This window comes from Eretmochelys imbricata, chromosome 11 (genome assembly GCF_965152235.1).
Source record: "Eretmochelys imbricata isolate rEreImb1 chromosome 11, rEreImb1.hap1, whole genome shotgun sequence".
Lineage (NCBI taxonomy): Eukaryota > Metazoa > Chordata > Testudines > Cheloniidae > Eretmochelys > Eretmochelys imbricata.
In genome coordinates, this window is record NC_135582.1 from 69,474,002 (window position 1) to 69,495,408 (window position 21,407).

The 21,407-nt window shown below is 41.8% G+C and overlaps 1 protein-coding gene across 1 annotated transcript in view; it reads right to left on the reverse strand.

Moving 5' to 3' along the window:
- Nucleotides 1-21,407, reverse strand: part of LRRFIP1 (LRR binding FLII interacting protein 1) — a 188,002-nt gene that overhangs the window by 46,184 nt on the left and 120,411 nt on the right. The window contains exons 7-10 of the mRNA XM_077829480.1: nucleotides 15,590-15,646; nucleotides 9,035-9,079; nucleotides 7,879-7,944; nucleotides 2,359-2,436 (exon numbers count right to left, since the gene is read on the reverse strand). Coding sequence (XP_077685606.1) covers nucleotides 2,359-2,436; nucleotides 7,879-7,944; nucleotides 9,035-9,079; nucleotides 15,590-15,646 — 246 coding nt within the window. The remainder of the gene's footprint in view (nucleotides 1-2,358; nucleotides 2,437-7,878; nucleotides 7,945-9,034; nucleotides 9,080-15,589; nucleotides 15,647-21,407) is intronic.

The window sequence follows — 21,407 nt, forward strand, 5'->3', positions numbered from 1 at the left end:
GTCAGCTGTTCAGCAGCAATTAGACTCAACTCATCTCATTTAAACCACAACACAGCTATCAGATATTAACTCCGGTCACTACAACGTCGGTTAGATTTAAAATGCCTGTGAGGTGAAAATCTCTAATTGTCCATTCTATAAGTCAGTTTCCCTGATCTCGTATGGTATATCAGGTTTAAAAAAGGATTTCTAAAAATGTAATTTTACATCTTAACTAACAGATCAAGAGATGACTTAGTAAGTTATGCACTTATTCTTTAAGAAAGGCTACATACTTCCAATTTGTCTTTTCTTTACTGAGTAGGTTTATGCATATTTAATGTAAGTACTGTAGACTGAAAACACAATTCTCTTCCATCTCAATAATTAAGAACAGAATTTATAAATAGCAGCATGATCAACAATGGGAAAGCACAGGATACCCACAGGAAGCATATACCAAACATTTTCCAAATGGAGATAAAAGACAAACAACAAGCAGGGAGAATGTGAGGCATGACTACAGTACACATCAAGGGAAAGCGAAACCCAAATCAATATAGCCACTCCAAATTCACAGTCCACATAATGCTAACAACTCACAGTAAATATCGGTTTTTAACTATACGGAGACACCCATCTCTTATATTTTATACTAACTTTATGAAGACAAAAAGAAAAGGAGTACTTGTGGCACCTTAGAGACTAACCAATTTATTTGAGCATGAGCTCACGAAAGCTCATGCTCAAATAAATCGGTTAGTCTCTAAGGTGCCACAAGTACTCCTTTTCTTTTCGCGAATACAGACTAACACGGCTGTTACTCTGAAACCTGTCTTTATGAAGACACAGGATTTTGTGGCATGGTTATTTTGTTGATACAGTTTTTTCAGCATTACATGATTATAAAAGAGTCACAAAAGGTACAAGTGAAATTTATTGAAATGGTCCTGTCATTTTCTGAGGAAGCCCAAATAGCTCTCTTTAAATTCCCCATTCTAGGCATGTTAAATAGGTAGCCTGGTCCTAAGGACCATGGAATTCTGCAGTTAGATAAGGAGATAACATTGCTTAAAAGGAGAGGTTTTTTCTGGTATACAAGTTGTCTGAAATAATTACATGTCTCTTCAAGTAAGGTCCAAAGCCTCTATATGATCATTTTGTCTAGTAAAATGACATTTACTGCCCAGACTGCTAATAAGAATTATGGACTCACCAAGCAAGGCTCAAGGACAGCATTTTGGCAGTAATCCCAGCATCCTCTATTCCAAGCAAGAGTGGAGTCGTTACTGTACAAGGATATTGCTATTTTACAGTGCATTCCCTCCCCCTCACCTTAATAGCAGTGTCTGCTAGTAGGGCTAATCTTCCAGCTCTTGGGTGTCTGGGAACATACAAGAGATTAGGTGGGCAGAAAATGGGTGGGGGAGACAGATTGGACAAGTTAAAAAAGTATGGTATTAAAAGATCTTGAGAGAAGAAAGAGCCAAATATTTGGAAAGAGGTAGAGAACAACACAGGGAAAGATAAATATACAAGGAGGTAGGAGAGAAAAGGAGGAAATAGGAAAGATTAAAACCACCACCGGGGAAAAAATGCACCACGAGCAGGTCAGAAAAAAGTCTAAAAGATGCAGGAAAGGGAGAGAAGTTATGTTTCAGGTAGTTAGATTGAAAGATGTTTGCTTAACTTACAAAAATGATTACACTATTTATTTATTCCTTTAAACTGCAGGGCTGTGGCAGCAGCCGGGTATTTATTACCCTGCTAGTGGAGGCAGGGTAAATTTTGAGCCAGCCCCAACATCTTCAGTAACCAACAAGTATCAATACCCTTTTGACATAATTGTTGCAGTCTCCAAGTCTAGTAAACTCTGCTGAACTCAGGCTGTTGCAGTTTTGAGTTCTGTGCTATCTGGAGCTTCACCTGTTAAGAGGCCTGTCAGAGTGTACTGTTCACCTCTGACTCCGAAGAAAACTTCAAAACTGCAAGATGTGAAGATGGAACCTGCTCGGCACAGACCCTCATCATAGAATTTGCAGGATATTGAGAAAGGAATGAATGTGTGCATGTGGGGATGGCTAACTGATGGAAGAGCACATCTTAGATTGGGTATGGTTGTGTCTGGTGATGCTTCTCCAAAACTTAATATTTATTTGGTTAGAGGATTTAGCTACGGTTCACACTGTTTCTTTGTATTTTCTGATCCTGCTCACTGATCCTTAGTCATGATCAATATTGTATTATATGTTAAATTAAACTTGCAATTGACTAGTTGTCTGACACCACACTTTCTGCACAAGTATCAAGCAGCCTTGGGAAACACAGGAATGAAGCAGCTGAAAAGGAGGAAGAGATAAAGAGAAGATATGTGCTCACCACTGGACTTGCCCGAGCAGAGCTGGCTCTAGAAGATGCCCGAGATCCGGAGCCGAGGTAGCAGCTGTACTCCGACGGCTGCCCACAAATACCCCAAGAACACAGTAAGCAGAGATAAGAACAGGATTAGCACTGGAGCAATCAGAGCAATAGAAGAGTCAGAACACTACCATTTCAGGTTAGTTTAAAAAGGGGTGCATGCAGCTGTGAAAGAAAAAAAAGAGGAGGCTGAAGTTGAGAGCAGAAACCTACATTAGACAAAAGGTCTGCATAAGCAATTGGTACACAAATGGACTCAGTAAAAAGGTTTTGGTTTAACTCTTTTACACCATGTGGAGCAGAGAGACGTTTGTCCTTAATATTTTATTTAAAAGTTTAAGGTATCAGCCATTCCTTCAATCTCTGTATGTACGGAGCGATTCCATCCCATTCCTTCATTAGGAGATCTTACCTCCTAGCTCTGTTCAGTCCTGTGATGCTTTGGGAGTTCACCCAGACCAGTAAGGGGGTTCTGTCAGCCCCTGCCCTGTAACCTTGGCTGCCTTTAGGCTGTGCAGCTTTGGCTGAGAGCCCTGACACCAGCAGTATGCCCGCAGCACAATGGTCTCACCCTCAACTCTGACCAGCCCACTTACTCCTTGCAGGATGACTCCAATAATCTTCCAGACATGAGTCTCCCCAAACCCATCTCCCCTGTAGTGTCAAGTTGTTTTTTGTACTGGCTCTTGGGAGGCAGCGAACACAGTGGTACCTCTGGGAGTGTCTAGTAAGAGAATAGTTTGCTGCAAGTTAGAATGTTTTGGGGAGCCTTGGGTCCAGAAGGGTTGCTGGGAATGCCCTGCAAGGAGTAACTGGGCTGATGGAAGCTCAGGGTGAGACCACTGTGCTGTGAGTATGCTGCTGGTGTCAGGGCTCTCAGCCAAAGCTGCATAGCCTAAAAGGTGCCCAAGGGTACAGGGCATGTGGCAAGAGAACACCTTTTTGGTCTGGGTGAAAGTTTCACAAGACCCTCACCTCTTCTGCAATACTGTGAAGTTACAAAATGAACACTTGCTCCATACCCAAAGCAAGAAACCTCCGTGGTTGATAAGTGTTCCTTCTTGACTGGTACAGATACTATGGTAAGAACTGTACCTTCCCACAGAGACTGAGAGCATCACCCCTTCAGCCTCCATCTCCTGCAGACGTAGGGATTCTAGTCTTTCCTAAGAGCAGGTTTCTACAGAGCAAGATATAATTGACAGTGTTGACTTGTGGCTGACAGGTTTAGGCCAAAATAGAGACTTTATCGTGTTAGTCACCACATTGACAGGCTGGAATCTGGTGAAAGTGGAGAATGCAACAGTATAAAATAAAGAATGAGTTTTACCCATTAGAAAATCAGAATCGAAATCCCTTAGATTTGAATTTCTGAATTCTTTCCCCCCCACATTTGACACACACTTCCACAGCACCCATGAGACACCCTATTGCACTGCTCAGTATTTTTACACACATGAATTATCAGGTGTATATAAAGATTTCAGCATATTCATACCACACTTGAGCCAAAAAAACATGTGCTCTTTACGCTCATTTCCTGTGACACTGTTTCTGCCACTGCTGCCTCAAAGACAACTGTGAATGTAATTTTTCAGAAATGCAATTTTGATTGTTAAAAAAGCAGGAACTGAAATACACAGAGCATGTCCTGTTTAGTGTGTCCTTCAATGATCAAAAAAACCTCTGTATTTCGAATGCTGTTGGAGACAAGACTGACGTTTTGTTGACTGCCTTGCCAATGAATTCCTATAATCAAAGATGTCATCAGAGATGCAGATTTCTGAATAGTATTTGTTAGTTATGAGCCAGTGTTGAGTAGTAGTGGAAACTTACACATCCTGGTTTTGGATGGCAATTCACAGCAGTGTGTGTGACACACTACGAATTTGTAGTAATATTGGTGGATTTATTTTGTAAATAAGACTCATTTTGGAACAAAGTGCTAGCAATTGAAGCTTTAAATTTGACCTTCTAAACAACTACTGGAATCTGAAGAGGAATGACCTTGATGCTAAATGTAGTTTCTATCCATGAAAATAATTTCTGAAGACAGACAACACTAAAATATACCAACTTCCGTAACTCAATTGGGCCAGTAGAGAAGCCATCCTCAACTCCTCAGCTACTGAGAGAACTGACAAGATTGCGTATCCTCAAGATGAACAGGTCACTGGAAGCTTGCCTACATTGTTTTACAGGTGGATAGCAATGCAATTTCTAGTGGGTGGTGGTGGTTTTTTTCCCTTGAGTGGATGTTTGGTTTTTGGGGGAGGTTGTGTATGCGGTTTTTGCTTTGTTTTTTTAAACAAGATAAGAATTGAAGCTTATGTAGGGAAAAAACTTTCAAGTTTGGGACAGAAATGGTCCTTTCTGCAATAGAGCCATAAGCTTAACAATTGTGACTTCAAGACAGTATCTTGGCAGCAGATAACAGTCAAAAAGCTATGGAAAAAGGAGATAGGAGCACCCTCAAACCATGCTTTTCTTGATATTCTGCAGATAGTGACAAAGCTTCACGCATGTTGACTATTGAACTTTGTCTCAGAAAAATCAGAGCAAATACTTAAGGATTCCATTCCCTTAAGAAACCTGTTAGACGAGTCTTGCTCCATCATTGCTATTAAAAATATACATTAGTAAAACAAAAACGTAAGAAATTATTCTTGAAACATATTACGGGGAAAATGTAACTGCTCATACCAGCCTAATAGTGAAGTATTGTTTCTCAGCTACCTCATTTCCACTTGTTCCTCTCCTTGTTTTAGCATTTATAACCGGGCATAAAGCTGCTCTTTAAATTTAAGGATCTTGTGGGAAAGCAATTTGTAAATTGTCATTAGCAAAAGAAAAAGATGGATTGCTGAGTTAAGTGCCCTCTGGTCAGTAATTTGCGGGTGAGCAAGGAAAGAAGAACTACATACCACTTTGTCCTACACATTCTCTCAGTGTCTTTGGCAAGCAAGGAAGAGGACTCCAACATCCTTCAGAAAATGCTTCTTGGCAACAATTGCCCAAATGTCTCTTCCAAATATGAGCAAAGCTATAAACTTCACGGCCACGAGCATAACTGTGTCAGTGCAATGCTGTAATCAAGATATTCCTCTGGAGGCAGGGGTGAAAGTAACTTAAAGGACTTACCCGTACGCAGGGCTGGGGTCCTGAGCAGAAGAGGCGGGGGCTTTAAATCCCCAGGCCCTTTAAATAGCTATTTAAATCAGTGGTGCTTTAAAGGGCTCCGGCTGCAGTAGCGGTGGCTGGGAGCCCTGCGCCCCTGGGCCCTTTAAATCGCTGCCAGAGCCCTGGGGCTCCCAGCCACTAACGCTACCCCGGGGCTCCTACAGCAGGGCTCTGGTGGTGATTTAAAGGGCCCGGGGCTCCTGCTGCTGCCAGGGACTCCGGGCCCTTTTAAATTGCCAGCCTGGGGAAGCTGCCCCCTGCCGGTATGGTCGGCTGCGTACCGGCTCTTGCCAGTATGCCATACCAGATCGTACTGGCTTACTTTCACCTCTGTCTGAAGGCAAAGACCTCATATTTCAACTGTCTTGTGATTACAAAGCACCATGCTACACTAGAACTGGAGAGATGGCATTATTCACCAGCATGCAGAATCTGTGGCACAGCAGAGAGGAGAAGAGAATGATATTATGGACATTAGTGTCTTTGGACAACATCCTTAGGATTGGCAAAAAATTTTTTTTATGATTTCCATGGATAATATCGACGTTTATTTTTATCTATTTAAATGTTCACACTTGAAGGAAATTATGGGGGTCCAGACAATTATTTAATGACTGTAGACATTGAGATATAAAAAGTTAAAAAGCTTTATAACCATTAAAACACAAATTGTCAATACCATGGGTCAAAATAAACTCTAGTAAGTGCTCATGCAGCATTTTTCTTATTTTGTCTATCTATAAACTTCAGTCATCAATGGAAATATTTTTGCACCTGTGTGGTCAGTGAAATTGAATTTACTGACATTTACTGATAAAAATCTAATCCTTCCAAGCCTAAACATTATCCATTCAAAACGCTGTGCTCCATGTCTCAGCAAGATGGAGAAATAGCTCTCAGGCTCAGAACCCACAGTAAATGAGTGTTTTGCCCAAATTAGGACTGCAGGTATGATCCTTTGAGATATCTGTCTAAATGACACATACCTCTACCCACAAAACACGACTGCACTGTCCAGATGGCAAATCCACTGGATTACACGCTGCTGGGCAACCCAAACTGATTATCAATGGATGTTGCAACAGAGCAAAATGAAAACAAGATAAGACCCGTGAAGCAAATTAATTTGAGGACAGGATAACATTGATAAAATGTACAATTCTATTAGCAAGTCATATTTTGATTGCAACAGAATGTCATGTATTGGTAGAGGATAAAGTGAAAATATCAGCTGAGTTAGCTTTACAGAGACAATTTCAATTTATTTTTCTAAGTTAAAAACAGGACTACACTTCTAATGCATAAGAGAACATTAGAATATCTATTTTTCATTAATTACTGGCAAAAAATAATGCAAAAGGTTTAAGACTTTCACAAGGGAAGCACTGAACAATGAAGGTCTCTATTTACATTTTCAGAACAGGTACAATGGCAGTACAAGTTTCCTCACACTGCCCCACCAAAATGGCTCCAAACCTGACATGGGGACACAGAGGAGAAGGGGTGTCTTCATCTTTAGCCTGCGTTTTGCAAGTGACATTACGGGTGTTAATAGTAATGGTGATATTTGTAACCTGTCCACTAGTTAAGCCCTATCCATCCTCTAGCTCATTAAATAAGCTAGTGAACAACCATTAAATGCTAATAAATTGTCATTTTTGACCAGAGTCAGATTTAAATGGGTAGAAGGATCTCCCATAAATGATTCCTTGAGCTCTCCAATCTCACCCTAGCAACTATTACAGACTATCCTCCTCCTAAGTCACCTGGTATAAATACCATGTTACAAGAGAATGAACCCCAAACCCTGACTAAGTCACAAGTGAAAACATAGTAGCATGGGGGAACTGAATTTTTAAGCTCTCTGAAGCCAGTTTATTTAAAAATGAAATGGAGCCCTAGGGAAGAAGGGGGGGTCTTACATAAATGTGGTTTTCCAGTTGATGTTTTGAATTTTCTTAACAGCAAATAAATTCAAAGGCAGAGCTAAGATTCCTTTCACCAGAAAGAGGAACCACTTATACTATCATACTGAAACTATAAGGTGATACCCCTGCACAGTGTAGCATGACAATTGCAGGCAGGACACTTAGTATTTGACTCCAGTGAATCTACACGGAGGGAACTTTGTAGAGGTGATGCTCCCAGTCTTGTTTACATAAAATTCTCCATCATCAGCTATCTGGCCAGTAATCTTATACTGCCCATTGATACAGATAAAACTACGCTCTAGTAAAACAGGTTATCGTAGGACATAACACTGAAGACAGGCCCAGCAGAAAAATGCAGAAAACATCTTACAGCACGAGAACTAGAGGCACTATATCGACGATTCCCACTGTAAATGCTCTCATCATACAGAGACGCCTACAATTAAAAAACAGAGTCAGCACAAAACTGGTAGACTTTGGTTTTGTTTCTAATCTGGAGCATTACAAGATAGCAAGGTGCAGCACAAACGAGGAGTGCAAGGGGGAGGAGAAAGAACAAAGGTGCAGAAACAACAGGGGCATTTCCTGTAAAACCCCATATATGGCATGCAAGCGAAGAATGAACCCACCAATTCTTAGCTCCAGTGAGCTGTGAAACACTACAGAACACGTGCAGAATTAAAATGAGATCCAAAAGTCATCAGAAATTTCACACACTCATGCAGTCTTAACAGTTCTTTTTCAAACTATCAACTTTAACACTTAAAATTACCTGCTATAAAGTGACAACATCAATTCTTATAATTTTAGTAGTGCTAAACCAAATATTTTGGGGTTGGGACAGGGTAAGGAAAAGAGAAAAATTGATTCCTGGTAAATTTAATTGAAAAAGAGATATTAGTTACTGAATTAATAGGAAGCTGTTGGTGGGAACGCATGTTATAAACCGTTACCATCTAGTTCGATTTTAGAATACCAATCTCTGGCTTAGTTATGTGGCTCAGAAAATGCAGGGTAGGGTTTCCTATCACCATTGCCAAGACTTGAGAATGAAGTTAGCTACACTCAGTTTAACACAGGAAAACAGTGGGAATGTATTCTGCAAGAACATTACACTGTATATTTTGTTTTTAAACAAGACAAATTTTTGCCAATTTGTATAGGTCAGGATTGATGTTGCCTCTTTCTAGTCCATATTTCAGTGTCCTACATCATACACCAAAATGAAGACAGAAATGTCTTACTCCAATTAGAAAGCTGCAGAAGTGTTACAGATCCATAAGCAACTGTTGCAGAATTCCAATGGGAGTAAAATGTAGGACCAGCAAAACAGAACTGACAGATGCACCATGGGCATATGTGCATTCCATTCAAATGGATCATATACTAAAATGACAATATAGTACAATATAAATAAACTGGACCAACAAGATAGTCTCGACAAACTGCAAGGGCAAAAGACAACATGTGCATGGGTGAGTGCACAGCTTCTGCATTTGTGGTTAAAATGACAAAGCACAACAAACCCTGTAACTTCTGGCAGGCAGAACATCACTGTACAGCAAGGAAGGCTGGGGAAGACAAGCACAAACCTTTTTTATATAAAAATGGATAACAGCAAAAAGCGTTCACATTGGGATTAATCATCCCAGTCAGACGTATTCATGCTATTAAAATTCTTATGCTATAATGCAGGGAAGCCGTGTACAGATATCGTACACAGTATTACAAAACTGTATTAACCATCTGTGCTTAAAAACCTGAAAGCTCAAGTCCAAACAAAGAATAAGTATAAAGCAGATATATATGCATGTTTCCTACAGGAAGGGAGGATATCAGAGAGAGTGCAGAAGGAAAACCGAGTAACTTATTTTAGTCACTAATCCTCTCCTACTGTCTAAGAGAAAGACCTAGATGTAAGGCTATGATTTTGTCATGGAGGCCATGGAAGTCAGAGAATCCATGCTTTCCAAAGACTTCCGTGACTTCAGCCCACAGGTGGCTGGGAGCTGCAGGGTCCCACTGCCGCCAGCGGAGGCCGGGAGCTGTGGGGTACCCCTGCCGCTCCTGGCCATCTCAGGCGGCAAGGGGGACCCCGCTGTACCTGGCCATCATGTGGGACCCCACAGCTCCAAGCCGAGGGGGAAGGGGGACCCTGGAGCTCCGAGCCCCCATGGGTGGTGGGGGCTCCCAGAACTCCCAGCCAGCCCCACAGCTACCGAGCAGCTCCCCATTTTGTCAGATATTTTTAGTAAAAGTCAGGGACAGGTCATAGGCTTCTGTGAATTTTTCTTTATTGCCCGTGACCTGTCCGTGACTTTTACTAAAAATATCTGTGGAAAAAATCTTAGCCTTGCCTATATGTACAGCAGTCAGAAGGAGAGCTTATGACCATTCTGGTTTCAGTCAAAGCCAGCAATTCAAAAACAGAAGTAACTTCGGTACAATACCCACAGAGACAGGAAAATTAAGAGGGTAGATTTTTAAAATACTCCAGACAGTTTTGAACCATCTGTGACCTATTTTATTATTGAACAGAAAGCGACAAAATCAAATTATTCAGAATCAGGATGGACAATTCTGCTTACATTATAAGACAGGATACCATAAAATAAAAGAAACAGGGAGGTGCATTCACAAAAGACATTACTGTTAGTAATACACATTCCCAGGAGGTGAGTGTGAAGTTCAGAGTGCACATTCAGCAAAGGCTACACAAGGCACAATACGGTGCTGTATATACTGTATATACATTAACAGCACCCTCACCCAGCCAGATACAGTGTACTTTGCCTGTATGCAGAGAGGACAATTCAACCACCAAGAGGATTTTAAGGCCTTATGCTTTGTGATTTTCTTGCCCTAGTACAGGAATCATTTGCCTTGTAAATTACACAGAGTGGGAAGGGCAAGGGTTATAGCTTCATCTCACATGTGCCAACAGGAAATAGACTGGCAAGGTGAGCAGAGGAGTGGTCTCAGCTAAGATGAACTACGAATATTTAATGGAGATTTTGCAATCTTTTCCAAGACAAAATTTATGACAACTGTCAAAAGCAAAATAAAACAATTGCAGGAAAAGGAGAGGCACATATCAACATCATGACCTGTCTTAAACAGATCTCTGTTTCCCATTCCAGACATAAATTTGTAACAAAACACAAGACCTAGACACGCCTGGCAACCAGACCGAGAACAGTGTCATTGCTTCGCTCCAATGTCCTATCATTATTTGTGTGAATACAGGAGGTTGTGTTGTCCAGGTGAACTCAAAACAAAAAAGTCAAGGTTAGAGGGAAACAGACAGTGACAGACCCTATTTCCATTTTGGGAAGAAGGTTGGGATTTGGAAGTAAAGCCACTGTTGTGAAGACCAAGGTCACAGTAGTAGGAACCCTGTATCAACAGGAAGAAAAACCTGAGAACTCTGCTTAATGTGAAGGAATTGTCAAATTCTGTATTAATTCATTTAAATTAGGACAGTGGTTCTCAAACTTCATTGCATTGTGACCCCCTTCTGACAACAAAAATTACTACACTACCCCAGGAGGGGGGAACAAAGCCTGAGCCCGCCCAAGCCCTGCTGCCCTGGGCAGGGGGCCAACGCTGAAAGGCTTTAGTCCTGGACCGGGGGTGGGAGGGAAAGGGCTGTAACCTAAGCCCTGCCACCCAGGGCTGAAGCCCTCAGCTTTCAGCTTCAGACTTGGGTGATGGGTTCGGCCTTTAGCTTCAGCCCTGGGAATTAATCTGACTGAATCCCCAGAGTAGACCGCACTAGATGAACAGAAAAATTCTTCAATTGACCTAGCTACCATCTCTCATGGAGGTGGAGTACCTACACCAATAGGTGAACCCCTCCCATTGGCACAGGTAGCGTCTACACTGAAGCACTACAGCAGCGCAGCTGCAGCATTTCAAGTATAGACAATCCCTCAGGCACATTAGCACTTAGACACTTGAAAATCTGACCTCACGTGAAAGAACATATTACTCTCATTCACTACATCCTCCAGTTTAATGCTTAAAAGCTCTGAAGCCTAGTAAAAAAAAAAAATCTATGAATTCCATTTATCACATTGTCTTGTCCTTGTGCAGAGGAATTACCAATGTATACAAAACAGCAGAGACACCTCTCATTTAGCTATCATAAATAGATTGTATTTCAGATTTTTAGAACAAATTTCAGTAACAAACAAGCTGCAGTATTTTGTGCATCATTGATCGAAATCTGCCAGCAACAGCTTTTCCTAGAATTTTTTTTCCATCGCTTCAGACTGGGGGAGTCAGACTGAAGTGAAGCAGAAATGGGGGAGATGAAGGAGAAAAGAGAAAAGATTACATTCTTTGGCTTGGAATTCTTATTAAGATGAAGGTGAGGTTTTATAAAGACAAAATTATTTGCTTTTTCTGGATTTAGGCCGATTATCAGCACCTCTAACCTTCCCTGCTGAATAGGAGAGACTCTGACAGCTGCAGAATGTGGCACAGAGAACCAAGACAGGCTGCAGCAAACCAGGTTTAACGAAAGGTCTGTTCCCACTCAGTTAAACAAGAAACCCAGTAAAACTAGGAAGTAAAAACCTGCCCAACTCTAACCCCAGAGAGTTATTTGGAAGGCTGGGTGCTCTACAATATAGAGCAAAAAATACAGGGTGTCAAAAGACCACCTGATTGGTCTGAGGAGCATCCAGAGTGTGTGAGGCCAAGCCTTTTTCCTGATATGCCATAGCTAACAGAAGCAGGGAACAACCCACGGTCAGAAAAGGTGCGACAATGTGAAGCACACAACAGAAGTGCAGGAGTAGGCCTCTCAAATGAAATATCTTCCATTTGTAACCTCGGTGTCATTCCAGCAACTTCAACTCCAGTAGCGAGCTTTCATCTGTTTAGTTCTGAATCTGGCTGGCCCAACTAGTTAGATGGGGAAATTTTAATGTAATTTCTAGGCAGACATGCGGAAAGATAACAAACAGCCAACTTTAAAGTCGGCTGTGGACGACGGATCTCTGTGTTACTGACAGAAGCTGCAGGAAACTCTAGTAAAGACTTGCAAGAGATGAAGTGAGTCTCACTCCAAACACTCAAATTTTGTTTTATATCTTTTAGGCAGCTGTTGAGGTGGGGTGACCCTCTTCTACAGCACAAGGGTTTATCTGCAGCAGTTTGTGGTGTCTCTATTTGGGGATAGGGCAGGCAAATAAGACATGCCAGGTCCAGGCCTTCAAGTAGTAGAAAGGCAGTTTACAACACTTAATAGGACTATTAGTTTCCCAAAAGCTTTAGGAAAAATGAGGTATTATATACTTATACTGTAGCATACAGTAACATACAATATTATGGTTAAGGCATGTTAAGAATGAAATGGCTTGGTGCTTTGCATGCACAAACAACACATTTGCAAATTAAAACCTGTTCTCTGTTTTAAACATACGGGTAGGATGTAAATCTGTATTGTTCTAAGGGAGTAATACTGGAGGTGGAGTTTATTATGCCCTATGAAGACAGCTCAACTATGTTACCGTTCCCCTAAACCTTACTCTCCCTTCAAACAGTGATCAGAATTACTGTTAGTAATGAAGACACCAAGGAGTGAATAACGTGATTGTAATCATGCGCTACATAAAAAACTCCATGCTACAAACCCTGCAGTGTCCACAGAAATCATGTTAATATTTAAACAGAAACCAACCAACTTCTCCTCCCTGGATGACTTCTTTGTAGATTTTCTGCTCTCTCCGCTGTAGTTGGAGCTCTAGAGTATGTCATTAAAGAACAAGAACATCATTTATCAGAGACGCTGGCACAAATCAAAAGAGCAACAAGTCCTCTGAAAAGACTGTACAGTGTTTCCTTTTGTCAAAAAGTTCAGCAAGATTGGCAATACTTAAACTGTTTAGACAACAAAAAATGTCCCTGTATGTGTTGTCTTTTCATAAGAGTCCTTGTTGCAATTTCAGCTAATTACTGCAAATTTAAGGCAAGCATAATGTACAAAACTACAATTTATTGCAATTATAACTTCTATTCTACGTTTTTTCCACTGAGACTTGCTGTATATCTCCACATAGCTAGCTGTCTGGAGTTTTGATCACTGTACACCTCCTTATGCATGTAAGGGTGTTGCTACATGAAGTTTACTGCACTTAATTCATTCTCTAGGTTCCACATGTAACAGCTAAATACAGAAAAAGTGTAAAGGCTACAGGAAAAAGAGTTTACAACAGGGAATTAAAACAAATGCTGGCTTCTGGAAAATGCTTAAGTATATGCTCAACTTTAAGTATGTAAGTAGCCCCATTGAATGCTACAGGGTTACTCACATGCTTGGAGTTAAGCAACTACTTAAATGCTTTGAATTGACTGTACAGATTCAATTGGATATTTCATGCCCATATTCCAATGGCAATCAAATCTCTATAAAGGATGCATGAAAGAGCTCCAGAGACTCCAGTCCAAGCTATATTTCCACTGCCAAAGTATTTTTCTCCATAACTTGTTTTGGTTTTTTTTACCCAATTAGTTTCGACAGAACTATATTCTGGCCCCAAATCCTACTTGAATTTTCTCAGGCCAAGTCTTTTTCCTTCCCACTCACGGCCTCTTAGAATCATAAAATCATAGAACATTAGGGTTGGAAGAGACCTCAGGAGGTCCAACTCCCTGCTCAAAGCAGGACCAATCCCCAACTAAATCATCCCAGCCAAGGCTTTGTCAAGCCGGGCCTTAAAAACCTCTGAGGATGGAGATTCCCCCACCTCCCTAGATAACACATTCCAGTGCTTCACCATTCTCCTACTGAAATAGTTTTTCCCTAATATGCAACCTAGACCTCCCCCATAGGAACTTGTGACCATTGTTCCTTGTTCTGTCATCTGCCACCATGGAGAACAGCCTAGCTCCATCCTCTTTGGAACCCCCCTTCCACTAGTTAAAGGCTGCTATCAAATCTCCCCTCACTCTTCTCTTCTTCAGACTAAATAAGTCCAGTTCCCTCAGCCTCTCCTCATAAGTCATGTGCCCCAGCCCCCTAATCATTTTTGTTGCCCTCCGCTGGACTCTCTCCAATTTGTCCAAATCCCTTCTGTAGCGGGGGGGCCCAAAACAGGATGCAGTACTCCAGATGTGGCCTCACCAGTGCCGATTAGAGGGGAATAATCACTTCCCTCGATCTGCTAGCAAAGCTCCTACCAATGCAGCCCAATATGCCGTTGGCCTTCTTGGCAACAAGGGCACACTGTTGACTCTTATCCAGAATCTTGTCCACTGTAATCCCCAGGTCCTTTTCTGCAGAACTCCATTTAGCCAGTTGGTCCCCAGCCTGCAGCAGTACATGGGATTCTTCCATCCTAAGTGCAGGACTGTACACTTGTCCCTGTTGAACCTCATCAGATTTCTTTTGGCCCCATCCTCCAATTTGTCTAGGTCACTCTGGACCCTATCCCTATCCTCCAGAGTATCTACCCTTCCCCGCAGCTTAGTGTCATCTGTGATCTTGCTGAGGGTGCAATTCATCTCATCATCCAGATCTTTAATGAAGATGCTGAACAAAACAAGCCCAAGGACTGACCCTTGGGGCACTCTGATATTGGCTGCCAACCAGACAGCGAGCCGTTGATCACTACCTGTTGAGCCCGACGATCTAGCCAGCTTTCTATCCACCTTATAGTCCATTCATCCAATCCATATTTCTTTAACTTGCTGGCAAGAATACTGTGGGAGACGATATCAAAACCTTTGCTAAAGTCCACCGCTTTCCCCATATCCACAGAGCCAGTTATCTCATTATAGAAAGCGATCAGGTTGGTCAGGCAAGACTTGGCCTTGGTGAATCTTGTGGTTTACTTTTTGTTTTGTTTTTTATGGACTTGGTTGTGCCTCTACAGAGGAGCAGATGCCTAGTGATCTGCACAAGTTGTAATATGGAAGTCAGGGGGAAAACGCCTTCCAAAGCAGGGACAAAAAAAGAGCATCTATTTTGCTTTAGAAAAAGCCCTCAGCAAAGGAGACGGTTAATTTCTGGAAAAGCTTCCTGTTAATTCCATGAACTTGAGTGACATGTTTTTTAGAAATTCTTTACTAACCCTGCTAGATTTTCTACTCTGGGATGATCCATACATGTCTTCATCATAACCATTGGTCTGTCATGAGAGAAAAATGAGAGAGAAAAAACTTAAATGAAACCAAAAGAGGTCTCAGGGAAAGTCATCATTTATTCAGAGCTAAGACACAGATGGTGCTTTTTCCACAAGTACAACAGGGACATTGGTTCCCCAGGGATCATTATGACTTCAGACAGCTCATAGAACACTTGAAAGTTTTATCTGCCAGCAATACTTGTAACCTATTGAAAAATGTCCCTGTTTTCACCTCAAATTTTTGTAAAAACAGATCAGCAGAATGTATTTAAAGTATCAGTCTTTTCTGACTCCTTGGGAAGTGAAAAGGGATGGTTTCACTTCAGTCTACTGAAGGGAAAGGGAAAGTTGGTCCAATAAAAGAAATTACCTCACCCATCTTGTTTCTCTCAATCCCTAAAATTGTTATTGATAGGTTTTACTTTTATTACAAATATTCTCTACGTATTTTTAATACATCACTAAAAGGAACATCAGACAAACCAATCTGAATCTGTTTTCAAGCAAAATGCAACTGCATACTCACTGAAGAGTTGTATGCCAAATTACAGACTGAAGCAAATTAAAATGATAAATCCCCTCAAAAACGGAATTGGTAATAAAAGCCTGTAATAAAGCGATGTCAAAATGCACCAGTGCATTAATATTTGCATTCATCTAGCAGGATTACGAATGATTGAATTTCTAATCACAAACTACACATTTCAAACAGTCCCCTGGCAACATATATGTTGCATATTCTCTCCAATAAATGTATGTGAAAAAACTGAAAATGCTTCTTTCAAAGAATGAAATTTAACAAAAATCAATAAGAAACTAATTTTTAATCAGACTATCTTCTATATCAGCACAGAAATAAAAATCCATTAGCTAGCACACTAGTGCAGTTAACAGTTAATTAAATTTATACAGTACAGTGGACTAAGATATTACTGTAGCAATTGGTGAGACACTTATTTCTGGAGTCGTCACAGATTTCCTAGAAAATCTGAGCATTTGCTGTGAACAAAATATTTGACATATTCTAGCTTTCTGTTGGCCTTTCTACTTGCGTATGCACAGAGAAAACCCTGATTAATGTGGATGTGATTAGGGTCTTCATACTACAGAGACTCATGCACATGCTTAACTTTAGACTGCATTATGAGAGACTAACATTTGTGAACAAGCCTTACGGAATTACAATAAACTGTTGAATTAAACTGAACCTTACTGAATTAGGGTTAATACCTTTGGGGTACGCTGTATTAAAAATGCCATTGTGTACATGTGGCACTGTATGTACTCTCTCTAGTAGGGACAGGGATGCTATTAATTTCTTCCTTTATCAGCCTTAGAAGCTATCCCCTTGGGCAGGTGCGCATGTACTAGTTCAAACTGGATTTGCCAGGGATCAACAGAGCAAGAAACAATTTTTGGATAAACAGCCTAGTTTTAAAGTGATCTAGGGCCTTGTTTCTGATGCAGCAAACGGCCAGGACCTCTGGTCCATGGAGGGTCACAAGCCTTTGGGAAGGCCTGGAAGGACTTGGCCTACTGAGGCCTCATAAGACCACGTGCCTGATCTGATCTGAAGCTGTAATTAACTTGTAACCACAATGACGCCCCTAGAAAGGAGGCTTGAAGGACTGCTCCTGCCAGAATCCATGTTAGGGTTGGGACTCTGGTAAGCTTATAAACATTTGTGTAAGGTTCTTTTGTTTTTAAAATATTTTCTCTGTAGTGCTTTTACCTTAAGACTAAAGTAGGCTTGCTTAGAAAGAACTCTGTGGTTATTTATATCTGTATCAGTCACTCTTACCTGTCTCTGAAGAGAAAGCAAACAGGTCTGTTTAGGCAGAGTGTCTTTGTTGGGAAATACACAGTGAAAGCAGGGAACTGAGCAGCCTGTGAATACCCTTATCAGAAAGGAGAGAGACAGCTCTCCACCCAGAAAGGCAAGAGCTCGGGAGCTGAAACATGGGTCGATGCTCTTGCTGAACCACTGTGGGGAAATGCAGGGATAGTTGCTCTGAACTGTCACATTCATCATAAGAGTTACTATGAACAAAGTTGTGGCAGACACACAAAATGAGTAAATATTTGTCACATTTCCACCTCCAGGGTATTTATTGCATTATCTGGCAATATATTTTGGACTAAATGCAATATTCCAATTGACGACAAAAGAAAGCCTACATGTAGGTGCCCTGTGGAAGTCACATAAAGATTGATTTTACAATAACCTTCTCTAGAAAAAAAACAAGTGATTGAAATGTCTTTGGCATGAAATCAATGCTGCAAGAAAATTAGTCCCTAGTTTGGTGGAGGCATTTACATCTGATGACCTCCCCTCCCACCACCCCGGTTCTGCAAAATGAAGTCTGCATTCCTACCTGGAAGCAATCAAACTCTATTTTCCTTTAAAAAAGGTTTCGAAAGTCATTTCTGTGGACGTTTGAGGGGGAGTCTGTTTTTTAAACACGGCTATTCTTTGAGTTTTGAAAATTTTCCAGTGTAAAGCTCCTTAACAAGTAGTCTATAAAAACTGTTTTATTTAATGAAGCACTCCTAGAATCTTAAAGCATTGTTCAGTTATTAGCTACTTACGTGTGCTTGTTAGATTCAATGTTGACCCATTACATTTACTGGTTTGCTACTTTAAATGACATTCTCCCTCCTCCTGCCTCATGGAAAAAATACAACCTTAGTTACCAGTCACACTAGCTGCTACCATCTTTTCCCTACATCTTTCTACTCACTAATGTAATATATGAAGATACAGAGTATCTTGAAAAAAATCCTCTTAGCAGTACTGCTGTATAATCATTTGGGCTGAACTGCATTTTGTAATAAGCAACTGATACTTAGTGCTTTTTATGCACCCAAGACTACAAAGAGCTACAATATATTCTTGGCATTAGGCTGATTTATCAGTATAAACAAAAACTGTTTGGCCCAATCTGGCCATAACCCTATGGCCAACAATTTTTGCAAGTTCTCTCCAGCCCCAGCATAACCCTCTCAGAGGAAAACACTCTCTAAATACATACTGCTTTGGAGTTCTTCTTTTTGGGCCTCTCATTCTCTAATCCAACCTGCAGTGAGAGTAAGAATACCCGGTGAAAAGATCAATGAATTCTTGTATTTCTATTTTCCCCATGTCCTACATGCAGATCTACATGCAAAAACCAGGTCCTGTATTCCTACAAATCAACAGAGCATGATTCAATATACACACTCAGTGAGGATATAGAAAACAGAATCACACCAGATTCAGATTGCTAGTTTATGATTTAAAATTATTAAAGAATAACCATGCAGTTAACATTAATAGCTGCAGTTAAAACTATTCATGCCTGCTGGGTTAAATCAATTGATAGAGCCCTCTGCCATATATACGTACTACATCAATATATCCATGCAAAAACTAAGCACAGTAAGTGTTAGACTCATAGAATATCAGGGTTAGAAAGGACCTCAGGAGGTCATCTAGTCCAACCCCCTGCCCAAAGCAGGACCAATCCCCAATTTTTACCCCAGATCCCTAAATGGCCCCCTCAAGGATTGAACTCACAACCCTGGGTTTAGCAGGCCAGTGTTCAAACCACTGAGTTATCCCTCCCCACAGATAGAACTGTATCTGAATATAGGCCACTGATCAAGGAAATAGAATATACTGGGTGAATAAATTCTTAATTTGAAATAGGGGTAGGGAATGCAGAAAAAGAGAGAAACACACAGCCTTCAATGAAATTGGCTGCAAGAGCTTGTTTTCAAGTTCTGATGTGGAGGCCTGAAGCACTGATTCACAACAGCCAGCTAGTGGGAGGTAGAAATGATGCTTAGTTCAAATAAAGTGGAACTGCTCTTCATTCAGCAGCTTTTAAAAAAAGATCTTCTTGTACTTTGCCTTTTGTGGAGGCACAGCAAGACCCTATGCTCTGTCACAATAGACTTACAAGGGAGCAGTATTAATGTTGTCATGTAATCTAAACCCAGATTTAAGGATCCCAATCTTAAAATCCGTTTTTTCTTTTTTGCAAATAAAAATACTGTAACTATGAATGTTGATTTTATCTTCACAAGCAAAGATAAGGCTATTCAGACATGGTATATACTGTACTGCAGATTTATTCATTTTCTGTTTCCAGGAACAGATCTACTTGAAATACATGGGAAATTAAAGTTGTATATAATATTCAGCTCTAACAGGTAATAGCTTTTCTACCTAGATTTTAATGATCTCCAAGACAGCTCTTTGTACAATGGGGAAAATGTCCAAGAGATACTCCTGTGGGAATTCTGCACCACTGAGCATGTGCAGAATTCATGTCCCCCGCAGGCTGCTTTGCATCCCTGCAGAAAAATGACTGAAAGGTAAGCAAAGGGAAGCTGCAAGAGCAGTCATGCACCACTCCCTAGCTGCGCAGGTACATTGTTTCAGGCATCTGGAGCAGTCGGCAGAGAGGTAAATCACTGCAGGGCTGGGGACACCCCAGGCAGTGGCTCCTACCCTGAGCCAAGATCAGATGCTAGTCCCAGCTGGGCTGGAGGCAGGAGACGATGGGACTTCCTCTTCCCCTATAAGGAGTAGCTAGGGCTGTGTCAGACCCATTCCCAGAAATCTCCCCCAGCTGCAGGAAGCTCAGCATCCTTCCCTGCTTCCTGCCCCCATTGCTCCTCAGCTGTGGGGGAGGGATCACTGTACAGGAAGCTGGTCCCCCATCCGCCCAAACCCCATGAATCCTGAACTCCCATACCCAGACACCCCCGCCAAGCCTCACCTCGTACTCCCAGAACCCTCCTAGCCCTCCATACACCACCTTCTTGAACCCCCTGCATCTGAAGCCCTCTGCACCCAGACCCCTGCATCAGGACCCCCACCCCTGCAACCAGACCACTCCCATTCAGCTCCCTGCACTCAAGCCCCGACATCCAGACCCCTACGCCACTGACCCCCCAACTAGCTGCACCCAGACCCCCAAGCCCCACTCCCCCAGCACCCAGACCTCCCTCCTGAGACCCCCACACCCAGACCCCTCCACTGAGCCCCAACCACTTTCACCTGGAAGCTCCTGCAGAGTCCCATTGTCCCTGTACCTGGAATCCCTCCAACGAGCCTCTGTGAATCCAGATCCACCCCCATACCTAGACCCTCCCACTGAGCTGCCTGCACCCCAGACTGTCCCACGCAGAATCCTCTCACCCCACACCTGGATTCCCCCCCATACTGAGTCCCTCCGCACTTGGATCCTGCCTGGTTGAGCCTGCCCACCCATAGCTGACGCAGAGGGGCAGGGCCCCGGAGTGTTTCTGGGGTAGGCCCAGGCCTTGTGCGGTGTCAGGGTCAGGTGCAGCCTTGCCACTGACTCCATGTCCTGGGGGGTGGGGAGGCTGCAGCGTGATCTCCCACCTTCGTGCAGTCAGTGGCCTGTGATCTGCACTGCCATGCTGGAGCCTCTGCATTTACTTATTGACAAATAAAATGTGCAGAATTTCAACATATTGCACGCAGAATTTTTAGGCGCAGAATGCCCTCAGGAGTAAAGAGGAAAAAAGTTCACTGTTCATGTCTCAATTAAACGCACATTTTGAAAATAGTGAGCTTTGTATTTGTGAAGATTACCACACAGAGCACTGGAGAATGAAGCCATCTCTCCTCTGAGCAGGTACAATGTAAGTAGTGGTAATGCAAGTTTCTCCACGCAGCCCTGAAGGGACGACACCTTTAGGTGGGAGTTAGTTCATTCTCCATGATTGTTGTTTAATCCTTTGCCTTGCT